General features: G+C 42.4%; 1 protein-coding gene across 2 annotated transcripts in view; it reads left to right on the top strand.

Annotated features, from left to right (window-relative positions):
- Positions 1 to 19,679, top strand: part of SREK1 (splicing regulatory glutamic acid and lysine rich protein 1) — a 96,047-nt gene that overhangs the window by 28,318 nt on the left and 48,050 nt on the right. For both annotated transcript variants that reach the window (XM_073584215.1, XM_073584214.1), the window contains exons 4-7: positions 4,950 to 4,982; positions 5,950 to 6,156; positions 6,557 to 6,735; positions 16,798 to 16,928. In XM_073584215.1, the coding sequence (XP_073440316.1) occupies positions 4,950 to 4,982; positions 5,950 to 6,156; positions 6,557 to 6,735; positions 16,798 to 16,928 (550 nt within the window). The remainder of the gene's footprint in view (positions 1 to 4,949; positions 4,983 to 5,949; positions 6,157 to 6,556; positions 6,736 to 16,797; positions 16,929 to 19,679) is intronic.

Genomic DNA, 19,679 nt, shown 5'->3' with positions numbered 1-19,679 from the left:
TTGAGGAGAGAAATACTGCAGAATGCGGCTGTGTATAGAGGGGCTAATTGGAGAGATCTATTGCACGATGGGGCTCTGTATAAAAGGTCTGAAAACAGATTTACTACAGTATGGGGCTGTATATTGAAGGCATGAAAGGAGAGAAAAACTGCAGGGTGGGACTATACATAGAGGGGCTGAAAGGAGGATATACTGCAGGAGGGGGTTTTATATACAGTGGCAGAAAGAAGGACATACTGCAGTATGTGACTGTATATAGAGGGAGCAATAGGAGAAATATACTGTAAGGTGGGGCTATATATAGAAGTTTGTGAGGAGAGATGTACTGCAGGATGGAGAGGTATATAGAGGGGTTGAGAGGAATGATACACTATAGGATAGGGCTGAGAGGAGTTGAGCGGTTTGTTACCTGCTGCTGAGAGATTAACAATGTGAAGTTCCAAATTCCAATCTTTTGATGCATATGGCAGAAGATAATTTTCTAACATATGCATCAACAGATGAGAATTTGCAGTTTCACTTCACTGATATGTCAGCAGTAGTCAATAAACACCACTCTGCACTGCCTATCAATTAGGAAGAGTACAGGAGAAATCAGCTACCAATTGTGTAAAAGCACACAATCAAAAAAGTGAGCAAGGAATTGGACTACAGTGGCATGTAAAATTTGGGCATCCCGGGGACAAAATTACTGTTATTGTGAACAGTTTAAGCAAGTTGAAGATGAAATGATCTCTAAAAGTGCTAAAGTTAAAATGTCAAATTTCCTTTGTATTGTAGCCCCCCCCAGAAAACAAATATATTTCTTTTACATTTTAAAAATTAGACAAGGAATACTTTCAGTTTTCTTAGAGTATATAGTGCTGCAAAATTGGGCAAAAAAACCACTATTTTGTCAAATAAAGTAATAAATAGATAAAATAAGGATAATTTCGCGCACACAAAACTTCGCTAAACTGTAGGTTTATTTATCATAAGTTTATTATCATAAAAATATCCTTATAACTAGCACAATGTGCCAAGAAATTTTTTTGTTTGAAGAGAAAGGCAAATAAAATATGAACTTGTTAGTTTTGTAGATAGCACAATTCTAAAAATATCGCAGTACCAGGAATATATGGAGGCTCATCTGAACATGCCTATAAGAAGAAAAAGGGGCCTGATTATGAAATGCCTAATCAGAGGGAGAAACGTGATATTGCAATATTATTAACACACTGCCAATATAAATATACACTAATAGATGTGATAAAAAAACTATTGCACATTGCCCAACATATATGTGTTTGTCTAAAGAGGCCTATTAGGGGAGGAAAAACCACTCAAAAATAATATAGCGCTATGTCCACAGGGATAGAGGATGTGCTTACTGGATCCACAATTTCATAAAACAGTGTAGGGAAAATTTTTTTTACTGTGGTATATTGTTCTACAGTTCACAGACACCTGCACAAATATAACCTTCATGGAAGAGTCATCAGAAGAAAACCTCTCCTGCATCCTCACCATAAAATTCAGCATCAGAAGTATGCAAAAGAATATCTAAACAAGCTTGATGCATTTTGGAAGCAAGTCCTGTGTACCGATGAGGTTCAAATAGAACTTTTTGGCCATAATGATCAAAAGTATGTGTGGAGAAAAAAAACGGCACAGAATTTCAGGAAAAGAACATCTCTCCACCCATTACAGAAGTTGTCCACTACTTAGGGCAACCCTTCTCATACCCACACTTGGCCCTGATAAAATAAGAAAAGCTTACACTCATCTCCCATGCTGACGCCGTTCTCGTGGTGTCGACACTAGCTCTCCCTGGGGCTTCTGTGCAGTCACTGTGACACGTGAGCTTGGCAACTAATCAGCGCTGGTGCCACTGGCACCGCCTTCTGTCAAATTGAACAAGAAGAGGAAGTCAGAGATCAGCTGGAGCCCTGACTTCCTCTTCATGTTCTAAATCCCTCTAACAAGTATTGAAAGACCCTTGTCTGGCTGCAAAAAATGTGTTTGCAAGCTATGATACCTGTAAAAGGGGGTACTACTAGGTAGCAACCATGTAGGGTACCTGAACTTTTGCATCAGCCCACTTTTTTTGTAATTTTTAAAATGTGTGTGTGTATATGTGTGTTAACCCTTTTTAAATTTTTTTATTTTAAACACTTAATTTTTAAAATTTTCACAAGGTAACAGGAGACAATGGACTCAAAAATTTGTTGTTAAATTTCTCCTGAGACCACAGATACCCCATATGTGGGGGAAAACTACTGTTTGGGCACACAGCCAGGATCGGAAGGGACAGAGCACCGTTTGACTTTTTGAACACAAAATCTGGCAGGATTGAAGAGCAGACAACATGTCGCATTTGAAGAGTCCATGATGTGCCTAAAGAGTGGAAACTCCCCACATGTGACCCCGCTTTGGAAACTAGACCCCTCAAGGAAGTTATCTAGATGTGTGGTGAGCACCTTGAATCCTCAGGTGCTTCCCAAAAATGTATAACATTGAGCTATGAAAACAAAAAAAGTCAGTTTTTCACTTTTTTTTTTAGCCCCAATTTTTTATTTTCACAAGGGTAACAGGAAAAATTGTACCAGACAGTTTGTTGTGCAATTTCTCCTGAGTACGCCATATGTGGGGGGAAACTACTGCTTGGACGCACAGCAGGGCTCAGGAGGGAAGGAGCACCATTTGACTTTTTAAACGCAAACATTTTCTGCAATCATTAGCGGATGCCATGTCCCCTTTGGAGAGCCTTTGGTGTGCCCAAACAGTGGAAACCCTCTGACAAGTGACTCCATTTTGGAAACTAAACCCCTTAAGGAATGTATTTATATTTGTGGTGAGCGCCTTGAACCCCCAGGTGCTTCATATAAGTTTATACCGCAGATCCATGAAAATGAAAACTCAAATTTTTCCCACATAAATGATCTTTCAGCCCCAATTTTTTTTTATTTTCACAAGGGTAACAGGAGAAAATGGAACCCTAAATGTGTTGGGCAATCTCTCCTTAGTACGCAAATATCCCATATGTGGGGGGAAAACTATTGTTGGGCCCACATCAGGGCTCAGAAAGGAAGGAGTGACCTTTTGGAACGCAGACTTTGATGGAATGGTCTGTGGGTGTCATGTCTCATTTGGAGAGCCCCTAATGTGCCTAAACAGTGGAAACCCCGCACAAGTGACCTCATTTTTTAAACTAGACCCCTCAAGGAATCTATCTAGACTTGTGGTGATCACCTTGAACCCACAGGTGCTTCACAGAATTTGTGCGGGCACCGCTCCCGGCAGTGAGTGCTGAGTGTCAGCTGTCATATCCGCTGAACAGCCAGAGATCGTGCGCACAGATCCTGTCCACGCAAAATCGACTGGTTGTATCCATACGTCCAAAGTCAGTAAGTACTTACCAACCTAGATGTATGGACTATGTCCAAAGTCATGAAGGGGTTAACTTTAGCCCTTTTAGAGATCAACTTACTCAGCTGTTTACAATAACAGTAATTTTGACCAGGGTGCCCAAACTTTTACATGCCACTGTATACTGGTGTAGATGGCAGATGGTAAGATCAGTCAGGCAGGATATCCTACACTTTAGCTTAAGGCTATGTGCACATGTAGCGGAACTCTCGCAGAAATTACCACGAGAATTCCGGATTCCTTTCCGCGAGAAAATCGTATTTAAATTCCCGCGATTTTGCGTTTTGCAAGCGTAATTAGCTTGCAGAATGCTAGCGTTTTCCAAGCGATCTGTAGCATCGCTTGGAGAACCGATTGACAGGTTGGTCACACTCGTCAAACATAGTTTTTGACGAGTGTGACCAACTTTTTACTATTGATGCTGCCTATGCAGCATCAATAGTAAAAGATAGGATGTAAAAAATAATTTAAAAAAATTAAAAATATTGTAATTCTCACCTTCCGGCGTCCCGCGCAGCCTTCCCGCTTCTCTCCACGCTCCCGGTCCCAGTAATCCTTTGCGCGAAAGACCGCGAGATGTCGCGTTCCCGCGCGATCGCGACGTCATCGCGGTCATTCTCGCAAAGGATTACTGGGACCGCGAGCATGGAGAGAGGCAGGAAGGCTGCGTGGGACGCCGGAAGGTGAGAATTACAATATTTTTTATTTTAAATTTCTATTTTTTACCGGGATATGGTACCCAAAGCCCGGAGGACAGTCTCCTCTCCTCCGGACCGTGGGTACCATCCGCAAATATTCTGCTTACTTTTTGCATGGTGTGCACAGCCACATGCGGGAAGTAAGCAGAACAATACATTCCTATGTGGGCGGAATCGACGCGATTCCGCAGATTAATGAGCATGCTGCGGTTTTTACCACGAAGCGATTCCGCTGCGGAAAAAAACGCAGCATTAGCACAGCATTGCGGAATCCCATAGGAATGCATGGGATGCTTATTTTTCGCACGTTTAAAACCGCCGCGGAAACGCGAAAAAACCTCGACGTGTGAACACAGCCTATTGGTATTTAGCGTAGAATAATGGTAATTCAGAGGAGTAGGCTAGTCAGGAGCACACATGAGAGGATGGAGGGGTTTGCAGCACTGAAAAGAAAAAAAGTGCTGCTGGGAAAATAGTTTTAGCAGGTAAGAAAAGGACTGCTCATTCATCTATTTGAAGCTGAATGCACAAAGGGACAGATGGAGATGAAAAAAGACACAAAGGTACAAGAAAGAAACCGCAAGTGAGTTGCATGCAAAGGGACAGATGGAGATGAAAAAAGACACAAAGGTACAAGAAAGAAACCGCAAGTGAGTTGCATGCAACAAAAAATGAAACACATTTGGAGATATTTGTGATTCACCTTCCTGGTAAGTTGCAGGTCACAATAGGAAATCTTTAGATGCAATGTGACACTGCTACCTTTTTTTTCTTCACGGCTTGTCAGCAAATGCTTTGTTTACTTATTTGCTGATCACCAGCTCATAATTTATCTCACCTTAGGTTCTGCGAAGAGAAAAAGTGGATGTACAACTGGTAAGTAAAACTAAAAGCTAAAGTTTAGAGTATTTGCACACTGTTTTTTATGTGGATTCTGCTCCAAAACCACAATCAAAATCTGCTTCAAAAACTCATTGAGAAAGGCTCCTATTGCCAGAGAGACAATGTTCCTCTAGTGCTCTTTTTCTAAATCTATCTTTCAGCTTAAAGGGAACCTGTCTCCAGGTTTCGCTGATATAAGATACGGCCACCGCCTTTCAGGGCTTATCTACAGCATTCTATAATTCTGTAGATAAGCCCCCTGTCCGACCTGCAAGATAAGAAAAATAACTTTTATTATACTCATCCGGGGGGGGGCGGTCCGATGGGTGTCGCAGGTCCGGGTCCGGCGCCGCCCTCCTGCTTGCTTCATCACTCCCCGGCATCGCGATCCTGCGCAGGCGCACTTCTCTGCGACACCCATCGCCCCCCCCACCCGGGTGAGTATAATAAAAGTTATTTTTATTATCTTTCAGGTCGGATCAGGGGCTTATCTACAGCATTATAGAATGCTGTAGATAAGCCCTGAAAGGCAGTGTCCGTATCTTATTTCGGCCAAATCTGACAGGTTCACGTAAAAAAAAAAAAAGGTAGTTACATGTCAATTCTTGAGGGGTTTCTACATGGAAACAGCCCCAGTTTTGACACAAAAATGTCTTAACATCCACACCAAAAACAGCATTTTACTTTTTAGCCAGTAAAATCCCTATGAAAAATATTCTTACGTGAACATGCTCAAATTGTTATTGCGATTAAAGAAATTTTCTCTCCAAAGCAATCCATCTGTCTCGCTGATCACTGTGATTACAGCTGTGGATTCTTTTGGCTACAATTTACTACTATCTTTCTTGAAGCCTAAACTCTAGGAATAAAAAAGAAAACAACTTTACTCAAATTAATATCGAAGATGAAACCATTGATTCTTTTACTGATTGAGTAACTAGATTTTTCATTTTGTTTATAGCTCAGTGTCCCATTCACCACTTTGGCAGCGACATTACCAGCACCACTGGAACCAGTTATTCCGGCTCTTGCACCAGTTCTTCCAGCTCTAGCACCTGCCGTATCTTCTCTTTCGGATTTACAGCAGCCACCTTTAATGGGAAATGTTGACCCCACAAAGGTTGATGAAATCAGGAGAACGATTTATGTTGGAAACCTAAATTCCCAGGTAGTTTCTTAATATGTTTTCCAGCACCTTACACTAGCTACAAAAGATCTTTTATTGTTTTTCAGTATGCCAGAAAATGCAAATGGCTGAATAAAGATAATAAATTATGTGCCCATTTATTCATCAGGTTACTACCTTCCATTGCTCCATAGTCCAGTTTTGATGCTCATGTGCCTAGTGTGCTTTTTTGGCAGTGGACAGGGGTTAGCTCAGGCTCTAGCCTTCCACCAATTTGTGCTATAGTTCGGGCTAAGCTTTGTTTCAAGTTATCACCTTTTTTTTAATTATCATTATTATTATTATTATTATTATTATTATTATTATTATACTGTAAAAGTTTGATCTCATTAGTAACTGACATGCACATTTGATTTTTCTGATTTTTTTCCATGTTTTTCAGACGGCTACAGCAGAACAGCTACTAGAGTTTTTCAAACAAGTAGGAGATGTCAGATTTGTCCGGATGGCTGGAGATGAAACGCAGCCAACTCGCTTTGCTTTCGTAGAATTCTCTGACCAGAACTCTGTGATAAGGGCCTTGACATTCAATGGCGTTATGTTCGGCGATAGACCTCTAAAGTAAGTAGAACTGTAAAAAGTTTTTCCTATCTTGACGTGTAACGTGACTTTAAAGCTGAGTTCACATATTTGTTTTATACTTTCCATCAAGAGGATTCCAGCTCTTTTTTGTTTGCAAAGATTATTGCAGATTACAGTATTACCATATTTTCCGGTTGTATAAGATGACTTTTGAACCCCTGAAAATCTTCTCAAAAGTTGGAGGTCGTCTTATGCGCCGGGTGTTGTCTTTAGTGAAGCAAGCTGCAGGAGTCCGGGATGCCCGCTGTATGGAAAAAAGAGAGCTGCTTCACTGCAGTCCTCAGAAGTAGAGATGGGCTAACCCAAACAGTAAAGTTCGATACTGTTTGGGTTCGGCTGCCCGAACAGCGGATGTTTGTCGCGCTGTCATGTACATGACAACGCGGCAAACACCGCTTCTGATTAGAGCCGCGGTTCCCACGCTGTCAAAAGACAGCGGAAGTGCTCAGCTGTGATCGGAGGTATAAACTTTACCTCCAGTTACTGGTGTCAGCTGATGGGACTACTGATCCCATCATTTGACACCTACAGCCGCTAATTACAGTGAGATCAGGAGCGGCGAATGGGAATATTCATCAGCCGCTCCTGCGCTGTAAATAAATTCGGTAGGTAAAAAAAAAATGGGCGTGGGTTCCCCCCTATTTTTGCTAACCAGCCAGACAAAACTCACAGCTGGGGGCTGCAACCCTCACCTGTCAGCTTCAGCAAGGCTAGTTATCAAGAAAAGAGGGGTCCCCACGCTTTTGACAGCGTGGGAACTGCGGCTCTCTGACCGGCGGTGATGATTTCCACGTCGATCAGAAGCGGTGTTTGCTGTGCTGTCATGCACGTTACAGTGCGGCAAACACCGGAAGAGGGGTAGTCTTATACGGCGAGTATATCCCAAACTCTATATTTTAACAGGAAAATTTGAGGGTCGTTTTATACTCCCGGAAAATATGGTATTCATAACATCAGAAAAAGCTGGATCCTAACAGACCCCAGTTAAACTCAATGAGCTCTGTTTGAAATTAGATGGGGCGTAGCTGTTATAGCTTGTTAAGAACAAAGTAGTGACGTGTGAACAGAGATTAAAGTGCAGATGTTACTACTATGTGGAGAATCTTTTCTTAAATCCATCAGCCCAAGTGGGTCAGTGTTACCTAAGCACATAGCATTGTATAGGAAACTCTGGTCGCTGCCTCAGTTCTGCAGAGTCTGAATTTCAAATGGGTTGTCTCAGGATGTATTTTTAGGAACGCACCACTCCTCTTCCAGCTTCCTGTTTTGCTGGGGACAGTGCACACTTGAAAACTAACAGTTCAGTCTAGCAGCATGGACATGCTCCTGGTCTGATCTGTGCTGTCTCCCCGGCTGCTAACAGAGACCTCTTTGCCTCTGCTGCATGGAAGAAGTGTAGGAGGACTGAGTCTGGTCAATAGCATGCAATTCAGCCAGCTTCAGAGTAGCGCAAGCAATTTGTAAAGCATAGAGCCCGGTCAAGTCGCACGCTGTTTGCCTACGTAATCGTCCATGCTGGAACTGCAGGGTAGCAAGTAATTTTGGCAATGAGCTGTAAACTAAAATTAATCCGTTCTTGAGGATAGAAATTATTTTTAACCCCTTCACGTCACGTGACATACCTGTATGTCATGGTCGGGCAGGGGTTCCCGACTAATGACATATAGGTACGTCATGGCGATCGTACCCAGCACATGAGCTGTGCACATGCGATTGGTGCTGGGAGCTTGACTTAAGTAATGGCTGAGCTCCGGAGGTTTCAGCCAGGAGTGTTGCCTTCATAGCCTCCGGCTGTTTAACCCAATATCAATTGCAACATTTAGGAGGCATTTTAACAGCGATCAGATTTATGAAAGTTAAAAGTCCCATAGAGGGACTAAGTAAAAACAAAAATTAAAAATATACCAATAAATATGAATATTTTAGAAAAACAGCACATATTTGGCATCCCTGTGTTCGGAACTAACTTATTTATAAAACTGTCACACTATTTTACCCCTTCAGTAAACACCGCAAAAAAGGGCAAAAAAAATGCTTTATCAATATACCACCCAAAAAAGTGAAATCAAACATGATCAAAAAGTTGAATGTAAATAAAAATGGTATAGCTGAAAACAAGCCCTAATAGAGCTCCATCAGCTGAGAAATAGTAAAGCTATAGCTAGAATAAAGCGATACAAAAACAATTCATGCACATATAAAACAGTCTTTATTTGGTAAAAGCACTAAAACATAAAAGAAATTCTAAATGTGGTATTGCTGTAATCGTACGGCCCCGAGGAATAAAGCTGTCTTATCACTTTTACCACACCGTGAACTGCATAAAAAAAAAAACTTTCTGAATTGCTGCTTTGTCCTTTCTGCCTCCCAAAACTTGGAACAGAAAGTGATAAAAAAAAAAGATATGCCTAAAAGTTGTATGCCTAAAAATGGAAAATGTCAACTCGTTCTGTAAAAAACAAGCCATAGTATGACGCTGTCAGCAGTAATATAAGAAAATTATAGCTCTCAAATATGGTGATGCAGAAACTTGCTTTTGCGAAAAAAAAAAGCGTTTGTTAGTGTCAGCAGCCAAACATAAAAAACTGATATGAATCTGGTATCGTTGTAATAGCACTGACCCGAAGAATAAAGTTGTCTAATCACTTACACCGCACGAGGAAAAGCGTAAAAAATAAAACCAATTCTTCACCTGCTGTTGATTTGTTCGTTCTGCCTCCAAAACATTGGCTCACAGTTATCCTGCGCTGAGCGCTTACACCGGGGTGTCCGTGTAAATTTCTGAAATACATGATTCAAGAGCCGGTGGAAGATTCCCTTTAATGATGCACTGTGGACACTGTCTGGCCTATGATCCGGCGGTGTCTATCTTTTTAGGTGTGCATAAAAGCGTGGTCGGCCAGTTTTATGCACTTCTGAAAAGAAGGACACTGCTGAACAGAGGCCAGACGAGTCCAGAGTAAAACTGCTGCCTCATTATAGTGCATAGATCCCTCGGGTTTCTGCTGAATCACGTCATTCAGAGATTTACTTGTGAGAATTCACAAGGTGGCAGTCATATACAGTGCCTGCAGACTTTCGTATCAAAACTGGACAACCCCTTTAAGTGGCAATTTTCCTATAGGGGATAAATCCCCTGGAAAGCTACTTGTGTATGTGATTTTGGGCTAACAAGACTCCCTTTAATTACATATTTCTTATTACAAGCTTGCGTAAGCTTTAGTGACCAATGCTCAATACCAGAGCTGCCACCACGAATTTCAGGGCCCCATACTGGAAAAAATTTCGGATCCCCTTGAAACTCCGCCCAGGCTCCACCCCAGCTCCGCCTACACCACTTAACCCTTCCACAGTCCCACCACCCACTCTTGGAAGAACTCTATTTCTGCACCACATCCTCACCAAAAACACATTAACCGTTCCCAGCAAACAACATAGCATAAACATAGCCGCCAGCTTTTGTTTTGGTCAAAGATTTTTTAAGCATGCAACCATGAAAAGGCAGACTCTTTTGGCAGGGCCCTACTCTACTCTAACCTATAAAACATTTCTTAAAATTTCCAATACCTTTTTTTTAGCTATATTTTTATTTATTTTTCTTCAACGGAATGTGTCGCAAACATTTAAAATGACCAATAATACCACATACAAGGGACAAATACCGTCACACCAAGGCCGGACCACATATTACTACCACATAGTGACCAAATAATACCACATGGAACAAATACCGCCACACCATGACCAGACCACATATAATTCCACATACAAGGAACAAATACCACCACAGCATGACCGGACTACATATTACCACCACATAGTAACTGCTGTTGTGAATTCCCTTGCTCGGATTTCTCAGCCGACGCTCCCTCTGGTGGTTACTGAGAGTAGTGGAGCTGGCCAGGTTGATGGAAGTTTCCCACCTGATGACGATAATTGGTTAACCTGGGATTACTGGCTGTGAGCATATACCGTATATACCGTATTTTTCGCTTTATAAGACGCTCCGGATTATAAGACGCACCCCAAATTTTGAGGAGAAAAATAGGAAAAAAACTTTATTTTTAATAAAATGGTGGTGCATCTTATAATCCATGCGTCTTATTGCTTTCCAGGGGTGGTGATGGAGGAGGCCGGAGTGGAACATTGCTGCTGGGATGAGGGGGTGTTTTGATGTGCAGCGTGCCGCTGCCGGTGTCTGTTACTGCCGCCGCCCTCTGTCCCCTGATGCTTGCCACCACCGCCACGCTCTGTCCCCCGGTGCCTGCTTGCCACCACCGCCGCACTCTGTCCCCCAGTGCTTGCCACCACCGCCACGCTGTCCCCCGGTGCCTGCTTGCCACCACCGCCGCGCTCTCCCCCGGTTCTTACCGCCACCACCATGCTCTGTCCCCCGGTTCTTACCGCCACGCACCTATCCCCCGGTGTTTGCCGCCATCGCCGCGCTCTGTCCCGTTCTGAGGGTACTTGCCACGGCATTCTGTGCCCTGATGCTGCCGCTGCGCTGTCCGCCACCGCCGCGCTCCAGTCCCCCGGTGGTTTCTTCTGCCTCATCTCATCTCCCGAGATTTCAGTGCCGAGATGTCCGTCTGCGCATGTGCGGCGGCCATTTTCCAGGAAGAAAGCAGGCATGGAGCGACAGAGACCCCCCACGCTGAACGGGACAGAGCGCGGCGGCTGCGGTGGGGCGGAAGAAACCACCGGGGGACAGGAGCGCGGCGGTGGCGGACAGCGCAGCGGCAGCATCAGGGCACAGAGTGCCGCGGCAAGTACCCTCAGTGGCAGCGCAAATGTATATCCTCTTTGTAAGACGCACCCCCTTTTTCCCCTCAATTTTGGGGGAAAAAAAGTGCGTCTTACAAAGCGGAAAATACGGTACTCGAATATAAGCCGAGATTTTCAGTCCTTTTTTTGGGGGCTGAAAGTCCCCCTCTCTGCTTATATTTGAGTCATATACACCTGAGGGTCGGAGGGGGGGCGGGGGTGTCAGGTCATACTTACCCGTCCTGGCACGGTCTCTGCATCCCCCAGCTTCTCCGTGATCTCCCTTCCTTCCTTCAGCGGTCACATGGTACAGCTCATTACACTCATGAATATGCGCATATTCATGAGGTGTAATGAGTGGTACCACGTGACAGCTGAGGGCAGGAAGAGAGATCACGGAGAAGCTGGGGTCTGCAGAGACCGTGCCAGGACCGGTAAGTATTGCGATACTCACCTGTCCGGGTCCATCGCTGCTTGCTGCTGTGTAGCACGTCATCTGTCAGTGACGTTCAGACAGCAGAGGGCGTAGTGACGTGGTTAGTGCGCGCCGCGCCCCCTGCAGACTGAACGTCACTGACAGATGACGTGCCACACAGCAGCAAGCAGCCATGGACACAGGACAGGTGAATATCTCAGGTGCCAGCAGTGACACCGGCACCTGGCCCCAGTGACGGAGAGGTGAATATGTCATTTTTTTTATTTTTAAATGTGGCAGCACATGGGGGTGTAATGTATGGAGCATCTTATGGGGGCAGCACATGGGGGCATAATCTATGGAGCATCTTATTGGGGCAGCATATGGGGGCATAATGTATGGAGCATCTTATAGGGGCAGCATATAGGGGTATAATCTATGGAGCATCTTATAGGAGTAGCATATAGAGGTATAATCTATGGAGCATCTTATAGGGGCAGCATATGGGGGAATAATCTATGGAGCATCTAATAGGGGCAGCATATGGGGGAATAATCTATGGAGCATCTTATGGGGGCAGCATATGGGGGAATAATCTATGGAGCATCTTATAGGGGCAGCATATAGGGGCATAATCTATGGAGCATCTTATGGGGGCATCATATTGGGGCATAATCTATGGAGCATCTTATGGGAGCATCATATTGGGGCATAATCTATGGAGCATTTTATGGGGGCAGCATATGGGGCCTATTCTATGGAGCATCTTATGGGGCCATAACCTTTATGGAGCAGCATATGGGGCATATTATTCTTGGGAGCATCTTATGGGGCCATTATTAACCTTTGTGCAGCATTATATGGGGTGTATTTTGTATGGAGCATCTTATGGGGCCATCATGAACAGTATGGCGCATTATATGGGGCTCCTGATTCAATATGGATATTCAAAAACATTTAGCCTACTGATGTCTCAATTAATTTTACTTTTATTGGTATCTATTTTTATTTTTGAAATGTATCAGTAGCTGCTGCATTTTCCACCCTAGGCTTATACTCGAGTCAATAAGTTTTCCCAGTTTTTTGTGGCAAAACTAGGGGGTTCGGCTTATACTCGAGTATACACGGTAATTGAACTGGCTGCTCTTGAAGGTTGCTGGTGATTTTCCTCCTTGTGCATTTGGAGTTCTTTTGTCCCCTGCCTGATCTGCGTGGTTCAGTTAAGTGATTCTTTTGCTAATCCTTTGCATCTAATTTGGTTGTGCTTTTTTTTTGCTTCCTGCTTTGTTGCTAGGATTCAGCGTACTCCCTGCTGGGGGCTGCGCTGGCCCCTGCTCTATATGTTACAGCTTGTGTCAGTTTGTTTAGTCCCCTGTTATGTTAGTATTTTTTGCTTTGCTTCCAGTTTATACCAGAGAACTGATCTAGCGGGGGTGAGGTCGTGTGGCCTCAGGTTTTTTGTATAGCAGAAGTGTTGGATTTTTGGGGGGTTTTGTGCGTGATTGCAGACAGTGTCTTTTCTGTTCTGTCCTGTCTAGACAGTTTGGGCCCTACCGTTTGCTCAGTCTGTTTTCTTCCTGTGTTTGTGTTTCATCTTGCCTCACCGACAATATATGTTTGGGGGCTGTCTATTCCTTTGGGGATTTGCTCCGGGGCAGTTTAGATTTCACCTTTCTGACTTCAGGCTTAGTTAGTTCTCCGGCTGTGACGAAGCGTCTAGGGCATCGTAGGAACACTCCACGGCTACTGCTAGTTGTGTTGATAGGATCAGGGGTCTGCAATCCGCTTAGTTACCAACCTCTCTGGTTTTCTGGTGGCTTAGCCTGTTCCTGCCATCCTCCTCGGTGACTCAATCATAACAGACTGCATACTATAATGCTGATAATTAATAAAAAAACACAATACTAATGTTACCATAAGTGACATTACACACAGGAGCTCTGTACATAGTACACAGTGTATAGTGTCAATGTACAGGTAACACACTGACTCACCGGTTACATCTCTAGTTGAATTCTTTGATCTTTGCTTTTTCTTCATCCAGCGCAGACTGCCATCACTTCTTCTAGCCAGGACTTGTCTCTGCAAAAAATAGCAGTTATCTTGAGCACCGCTTCCATAGCACATTCCCCAACTTCTACACTATGTCAAATGAAGAAAAAAGTGACATAGTGCTACCGTGCACAGTAACAGGACCCACTCCCCATTGAAAACGGTATCCTTTAAAGTAAAATGCATCACAACATTAACAATATCGCTCAATTAGCCCCTACATTTATGGGCGCTTTCCGGTAATAATGTCCCACATCTTGGCCCCCATCTGTCCCACATCCTGTCCCCCACGTATCTCATTTCTGGCCCCCATGTAAACATTATACATATGCACCTACGTATTAGTCCATGAATAACCTAAACTACATAGGTCACACTCTGTATCAAATTAACAGAACCGAAACATGGAACATGGAATGTATATTGAAATAGCAAAATTATTATTTATTAATACATAAACAGATAGATAAAAAATGGATGCCTCATGTCAGACTAAAAAAAGCGCAGCAACGGACTAACAACCTGTACTAGGTCACAAATATAATTGCTGAGCGGTAATGTTGGTCACCTGCTTCCTAGATGGCTAAGTATTGGCTGAATCTAAATGCTAAGGCATATAGCATGGTAAAATGGTTCCAAAGTTACTGATTCGAGGCAAATGTCCTTTGTATCATTACATCACACGTGGATATAACCATAGATTACTGAAAAGGGCTATACTTTATATTGCAGTACACATAGGGTGTGTGCACACGCTACTGATTCTGCTGCGGATCCGCAGCAGTTTTTGCTGCGGTGTACAGTACCTTTTATATTCTATGGAAAACAAAAACCGCAGTGCACACTGTGCATTTTTTTCCGCGCGGATTTGCTGCGGTTTCAAAACCGCAGCATGTCACTTCTTTGTGCGGAATCCGCAGCAGTTTCACACCTGCTCCATTGAACAGGTGTCAAACCGCAGGGGAAAACCACAGGCTAATTCGCAGATAAACCGCAGGTCTTTTGACCTGCGAATTTACCTGCGGATTTTGCAAAATCCGCGCAGAAAAATCCGCAGTGTGTACACACACCCATATACTAAATTAATCTTTCATGTAAGCAAGTGAAATCGGGTAATAAAGTGCCTCAGTGCATGTGCAAAATGGTATAAATACTAGTCAAACCAATAGCCACTATTGTCAAAAGAGTACAGCAAAGTGAAAAACAGCCAGAGCTAGTCATATTGCCTACAATCAGATCCAGGCTGCAGATCAAACCATATCTAATGAAACCTAGTTGATAACTTGTACCGTGGTTGTGAGCCAAGAGACGTCGCTGTGCCTCCCACCCCAATCAACTGACCAACATTGGCACTCAGCAGTTCTATTTACAACCTAGTACAGTTTGTTAGTCCGTTGCTGCGCCTTTTTTTAGTCTGAAATGAGGCATCCATTTTTTATCTATTTGTTTATGTATTAATAACATTTTGCTATTTCAATATTATTATTTATTATGTTCCCTGTTTGGGTTCTGTTAAACAATTATGCATATACAGACATATGCACATGACCTGTACATACACACTTTATACAGACATACATACACATTATACAGACACATGACCTGTACATACCATATATATATATATATATATATATATATATATATATATATATATATATATATATATATATACACACATAAATATACAGACACACAGTGGGAAAATAAGTATTTGATGCACTACCGATTCTTCAAGTTTTTCCACCTACAAAGAGTGAAAAGATCTGTAATTTTTATCATAGGTACACTAATAAAAAAAAAAACCAGACAATCAGTCTGATTTTTAAATAATTAAATTGCATTTTATTACATAACATAAGTATTTGGTCACCTACCAACCAGCAAGAATTCTGTCTCTCAATGACCTGTTAGTTTTTCTTTAAGAAGCCCTCCTACTCTGCACTCATTACCTTTATTAATTGCACCTGTTTGAACTTGTTACCTGTATAAAAGACACCTGTCCACACACTCAATCACACTCCAACCTTTCCACCATGGCCATGACCAAAGAGCTGTCCAAGGACACAAGGGATAAAATTGTAGACCTGCAGAAGGCTGGAATGTGCTACAGGACAATAGGCAAGCAGCTTGGTGAGAAGGCGCAACAACTGTTGGAAAATAAAAGAAATATGTCTCTCACAGTTGATGTACCTACTATGAAAATTACAGACCTCTCCATTCTTTGTAGGTGAGAAAACTTGCGAAATCGGCAGTGTATCAAATATTTATTTTCCCCACTGTGCATATACATATATATTATTGTTTCACCTGTCCACCTTTGCTTATCCAAGTATTTCTGCCTATTGCAGCAATTGAGGTTTTAGTCCTTAGACCTGATTTTCAATATACCGATAGTTCGTTTTCTTTAGCTCAAAGACATGGGCAACAATGGAAAATTTTCCACAACAGTTCAAAATTTGCTGGAAACATGACAAGATCTAACATGAAAACCATAACCTAAAACTAAACTTTATTTAAACCTTTAAAATTATAGCACAGACAAAATTGTCAAAAGCTGCCACCAGCCGGCCCAGTAAAATATATGGTGGATATTAACAATAAGCCCTATAAGGCCCTATTATAGCCTAGTACACCCTTTCTTATAGCGGAGGTTGGCATCCTAGCTTGGGTGCAATGTCCCACCATCTTTTGCTTTTTCTTCTGGGAATATGACAAGAGCCGAAATTCTTTTTAGTTTACTGTTTTTTTTTCTTTCCCATGTAAAAAAAATGATCTTATGGTTAAGAATCGTCTTTAACCTCTTCTAGAATAAACCACTCCAATAATGCAATTGTTAAGCCTCCGGAGCTGACACCACAAGCTGCGGCAAAGGAGCTGGAAGAAGTGATGAAGCGTGTACGAGAAGCCCAGTCCCTGATCTCAGAGGCCATTGAACCAGGTACGTCACCTGCTGCTGACTCCGGTCTCGGATATCCCTGGGTAGGCGTTCGCTATTTTATCTTCTAAATAAATAATGTCCACTGTCGTCTTCTGTATTGTACTTCATGTTAACATTCACTGACAGGTAAACCTGAAATATTCAGATTTGTCAGCTTTTAAGATGGGATGTTTTGTTCAGAAAACACACTTTCAAATGCCCGAAGAGAATTTTGAATTAATGTAGTGTCCCCTATTGAACATCCCCATCTCTAAGCCGGCGAACCGATCAGCTACAAACTGTGCCTTTTGATCTGGAGACCCCGTCACTTCCATGTGTTCATTTTTTCCTTCCACATTGCTTCAGTTTCTGTGAAGCACCTGAAGAGTTAATAAATTTCTTGAATGTGGTTTTGAGCACCTTGGGGGGTGCAGTTTTTAGAGTGGTGTCACTTTTGGGTATTTTCTGTGATATAGACCCCATAAAGTCACTTTAAATGTGATGTGCTGCCTAAAACAAATGATTTTGTACATTTTTGTTGTAAAAATGAGAAATCGCTGGTCAACTTTTAACCCTTGTAACTTTCTAATTAAAAAAAAAAAAATGTTTGTGCTGATGTAAAGTAGGCATATGGGAAATGTTATTTAGTAGCTATTTTGTGTGACAAAACTCTGTGATTTAAGGGCATAGAAATTTTACCACTGTCATGAAGTACAATATGTCACGAAAAAACAGAATCAGTGGGATCTGCTAAGGCTGAGTGCAGACGTGCAGAATGGAAGAAAACCGCAGGTCAAATGACCTGCATTTTTCCTGCGGATTTCTTCCATTTTTCACGCGTTTTTTGTGCGGTTTTCCATTGCGGTCTTCCCCCTGCGGATTTGGTGACAGGGGAGATAGAAAACCGCACAAAAGAAGTAACATGCTGCGGATTTTGTACCGCACGAAAACCGTGCGGAAAAATCCGCAGCGTCTGCACAGCGTTTTTTTTTTTTCATTCATTTTAAAGGTACTGTACATCACAATGCGGATATGCAACGTTTCTGCGCGGTAAAATCCGCTGCGGAAACGCTGCAAATCTGCATCGTGTGCACATGGCCTAAACGTTCCAGAGTTATTGCCACATAAAGTGACAGTGGTCAGAATTGTAAAATTTGGAATGGTCCGGAAGGTGAAAACAGGCTCTGGTGTGAAGGGGTTAAGCAGTCTTAACCTCGGAATAGAGATGCTGCGATCCCCTAAGAGAGTGGGGGCCCTGGGCAATTGCCCATTTTCCCCAACACTGGCCCTGACTTGTAACTAGGTCTTATTTTATGAGTAGGGCTTATATGTAAAGTGAACCTGTCAGCAGGATTGTGTACAGTAACCTACAGACACAGTAAGGTCGGCACCATTATACTGATTAAAATGATAGCTTGGTTGATGAAATCCGTCTTGTGGTTCTTGTTTAATATTTATTTTCAGTTTTGAGTTATTTATATGGTCGTGGTCCGGGGCTGCTTGTGGGGGGGCTTCACACTGCAGCATGATCACATGTTTACTGTGTTAATAATAAATGTGCTTGAGGTTATCATGATAGTATAAAATAAAAACTCCACTTGAAAATGGCACCTGCGCAGTAGCAGTTATTAGTGTATATAGAGGTGTTCCAACAGCTGCTATTGTGCAGGCAGCGCCTTCTTTCTAGAGAAGAAAAAAAAATTCCTTCCTCAAGATGGCGCTGTCTGTTATGATTGGGTCACCGAGGAGGAAAGCAAGACCAAGCTAAGCCACCAGGAAACCAGAGAGGTTGGTAACTAAGAGGATTGCAGACCCCTGATCCTATCTACACAACTAGCAGTAGCCGTGGAGTGTACCTACGATGATTCTAGACGCCTCGACACAGCCGGAGAACTAAATAAGCCTAAGGCAAGAAAGGGGAAATTTAAAATGCCCCAGAGCAGACCCCAAAGGAATAGATAGCCCCCAAACATATATTGTCGGTGAGACAAGATGAAAACACAAACGCAGGTAGGAAAATAGACTGAGCAAACGATGGGGCCCAAACTAACTAGACAGGACGGGAAAGGAAAGACACTGTCTGCAATCACACAAAAAAACCAGCAAAAAATGCCCAACACATCTGTTTTAAACATCTTTTTATTAATTTTAAACGAGAAATAATTACAATATGCGCGACATTAAAGATCCATCTTCAACAGATTTAAAGCTGATATTGTCGATCTTGCTGAACAGATATTGGCATTTTTCCAATTTCCACTTATTACAATTAGCTGACTAACAGATCGAGTAGCAGCTTTGCTTCAGAACCTTCTGTATATAAGTCCATGATAAGTTCTTTGACATACATTTCGAGGAAATATGTCTTCAGCTGTCGCTGTATAGTATAAATTTTTAACTAATTAGAAAGGATAGGAGTGAGGTATAGAGCAGAAATCTAGAAAGGAAAAGATTTTTGGGGTAGGAGAAGGAAAAAAAAAAAAAAAAAACAGTAGGGAGCAATGTCCAGCCAGCAATGAGTTTACCTTATTCGCTCGTTAGATTGATCGATATTAATTTCAGTATATTTGGCCTTATGGTAAGTTAAAAAATTTTACTAAGAGTTTAATAGTTTTAAGTACTCCTCTGTTTCTCTAAAGAGTACCCATGGCACCCAGATCGAGCTGAACTTACTTGTCCTAAAAGTCGTACTAGCAATTATTTCTTCAATATGATATATCTGGTTGACTTTAAGTAGCCATTCTGCCAAAGAAGGACGGTTCTGAGATAACC

Source organism: Dendrobates tinctorius, unplaced genomic scaffold (genome assembly GCF_039654945.1).
Source record: "Dendrobates tinctorius isolate UK_male_01 unplaced genomic scaffold, ASM3965494v1 ptg000083l, whole genome shotgun sequence".
Lineage (NCBI taxonomy): Eukaryota > Metazoa > Chordata > Amphibia > Anura > Dendrobatidae > Dendrobates > Dendrobates tinctorius.
The sequence above is the reverse complement of the archived record's forward strand: the minus strand, read 5'-3'. Positions and strand labels throughout refer to the sequence as shown.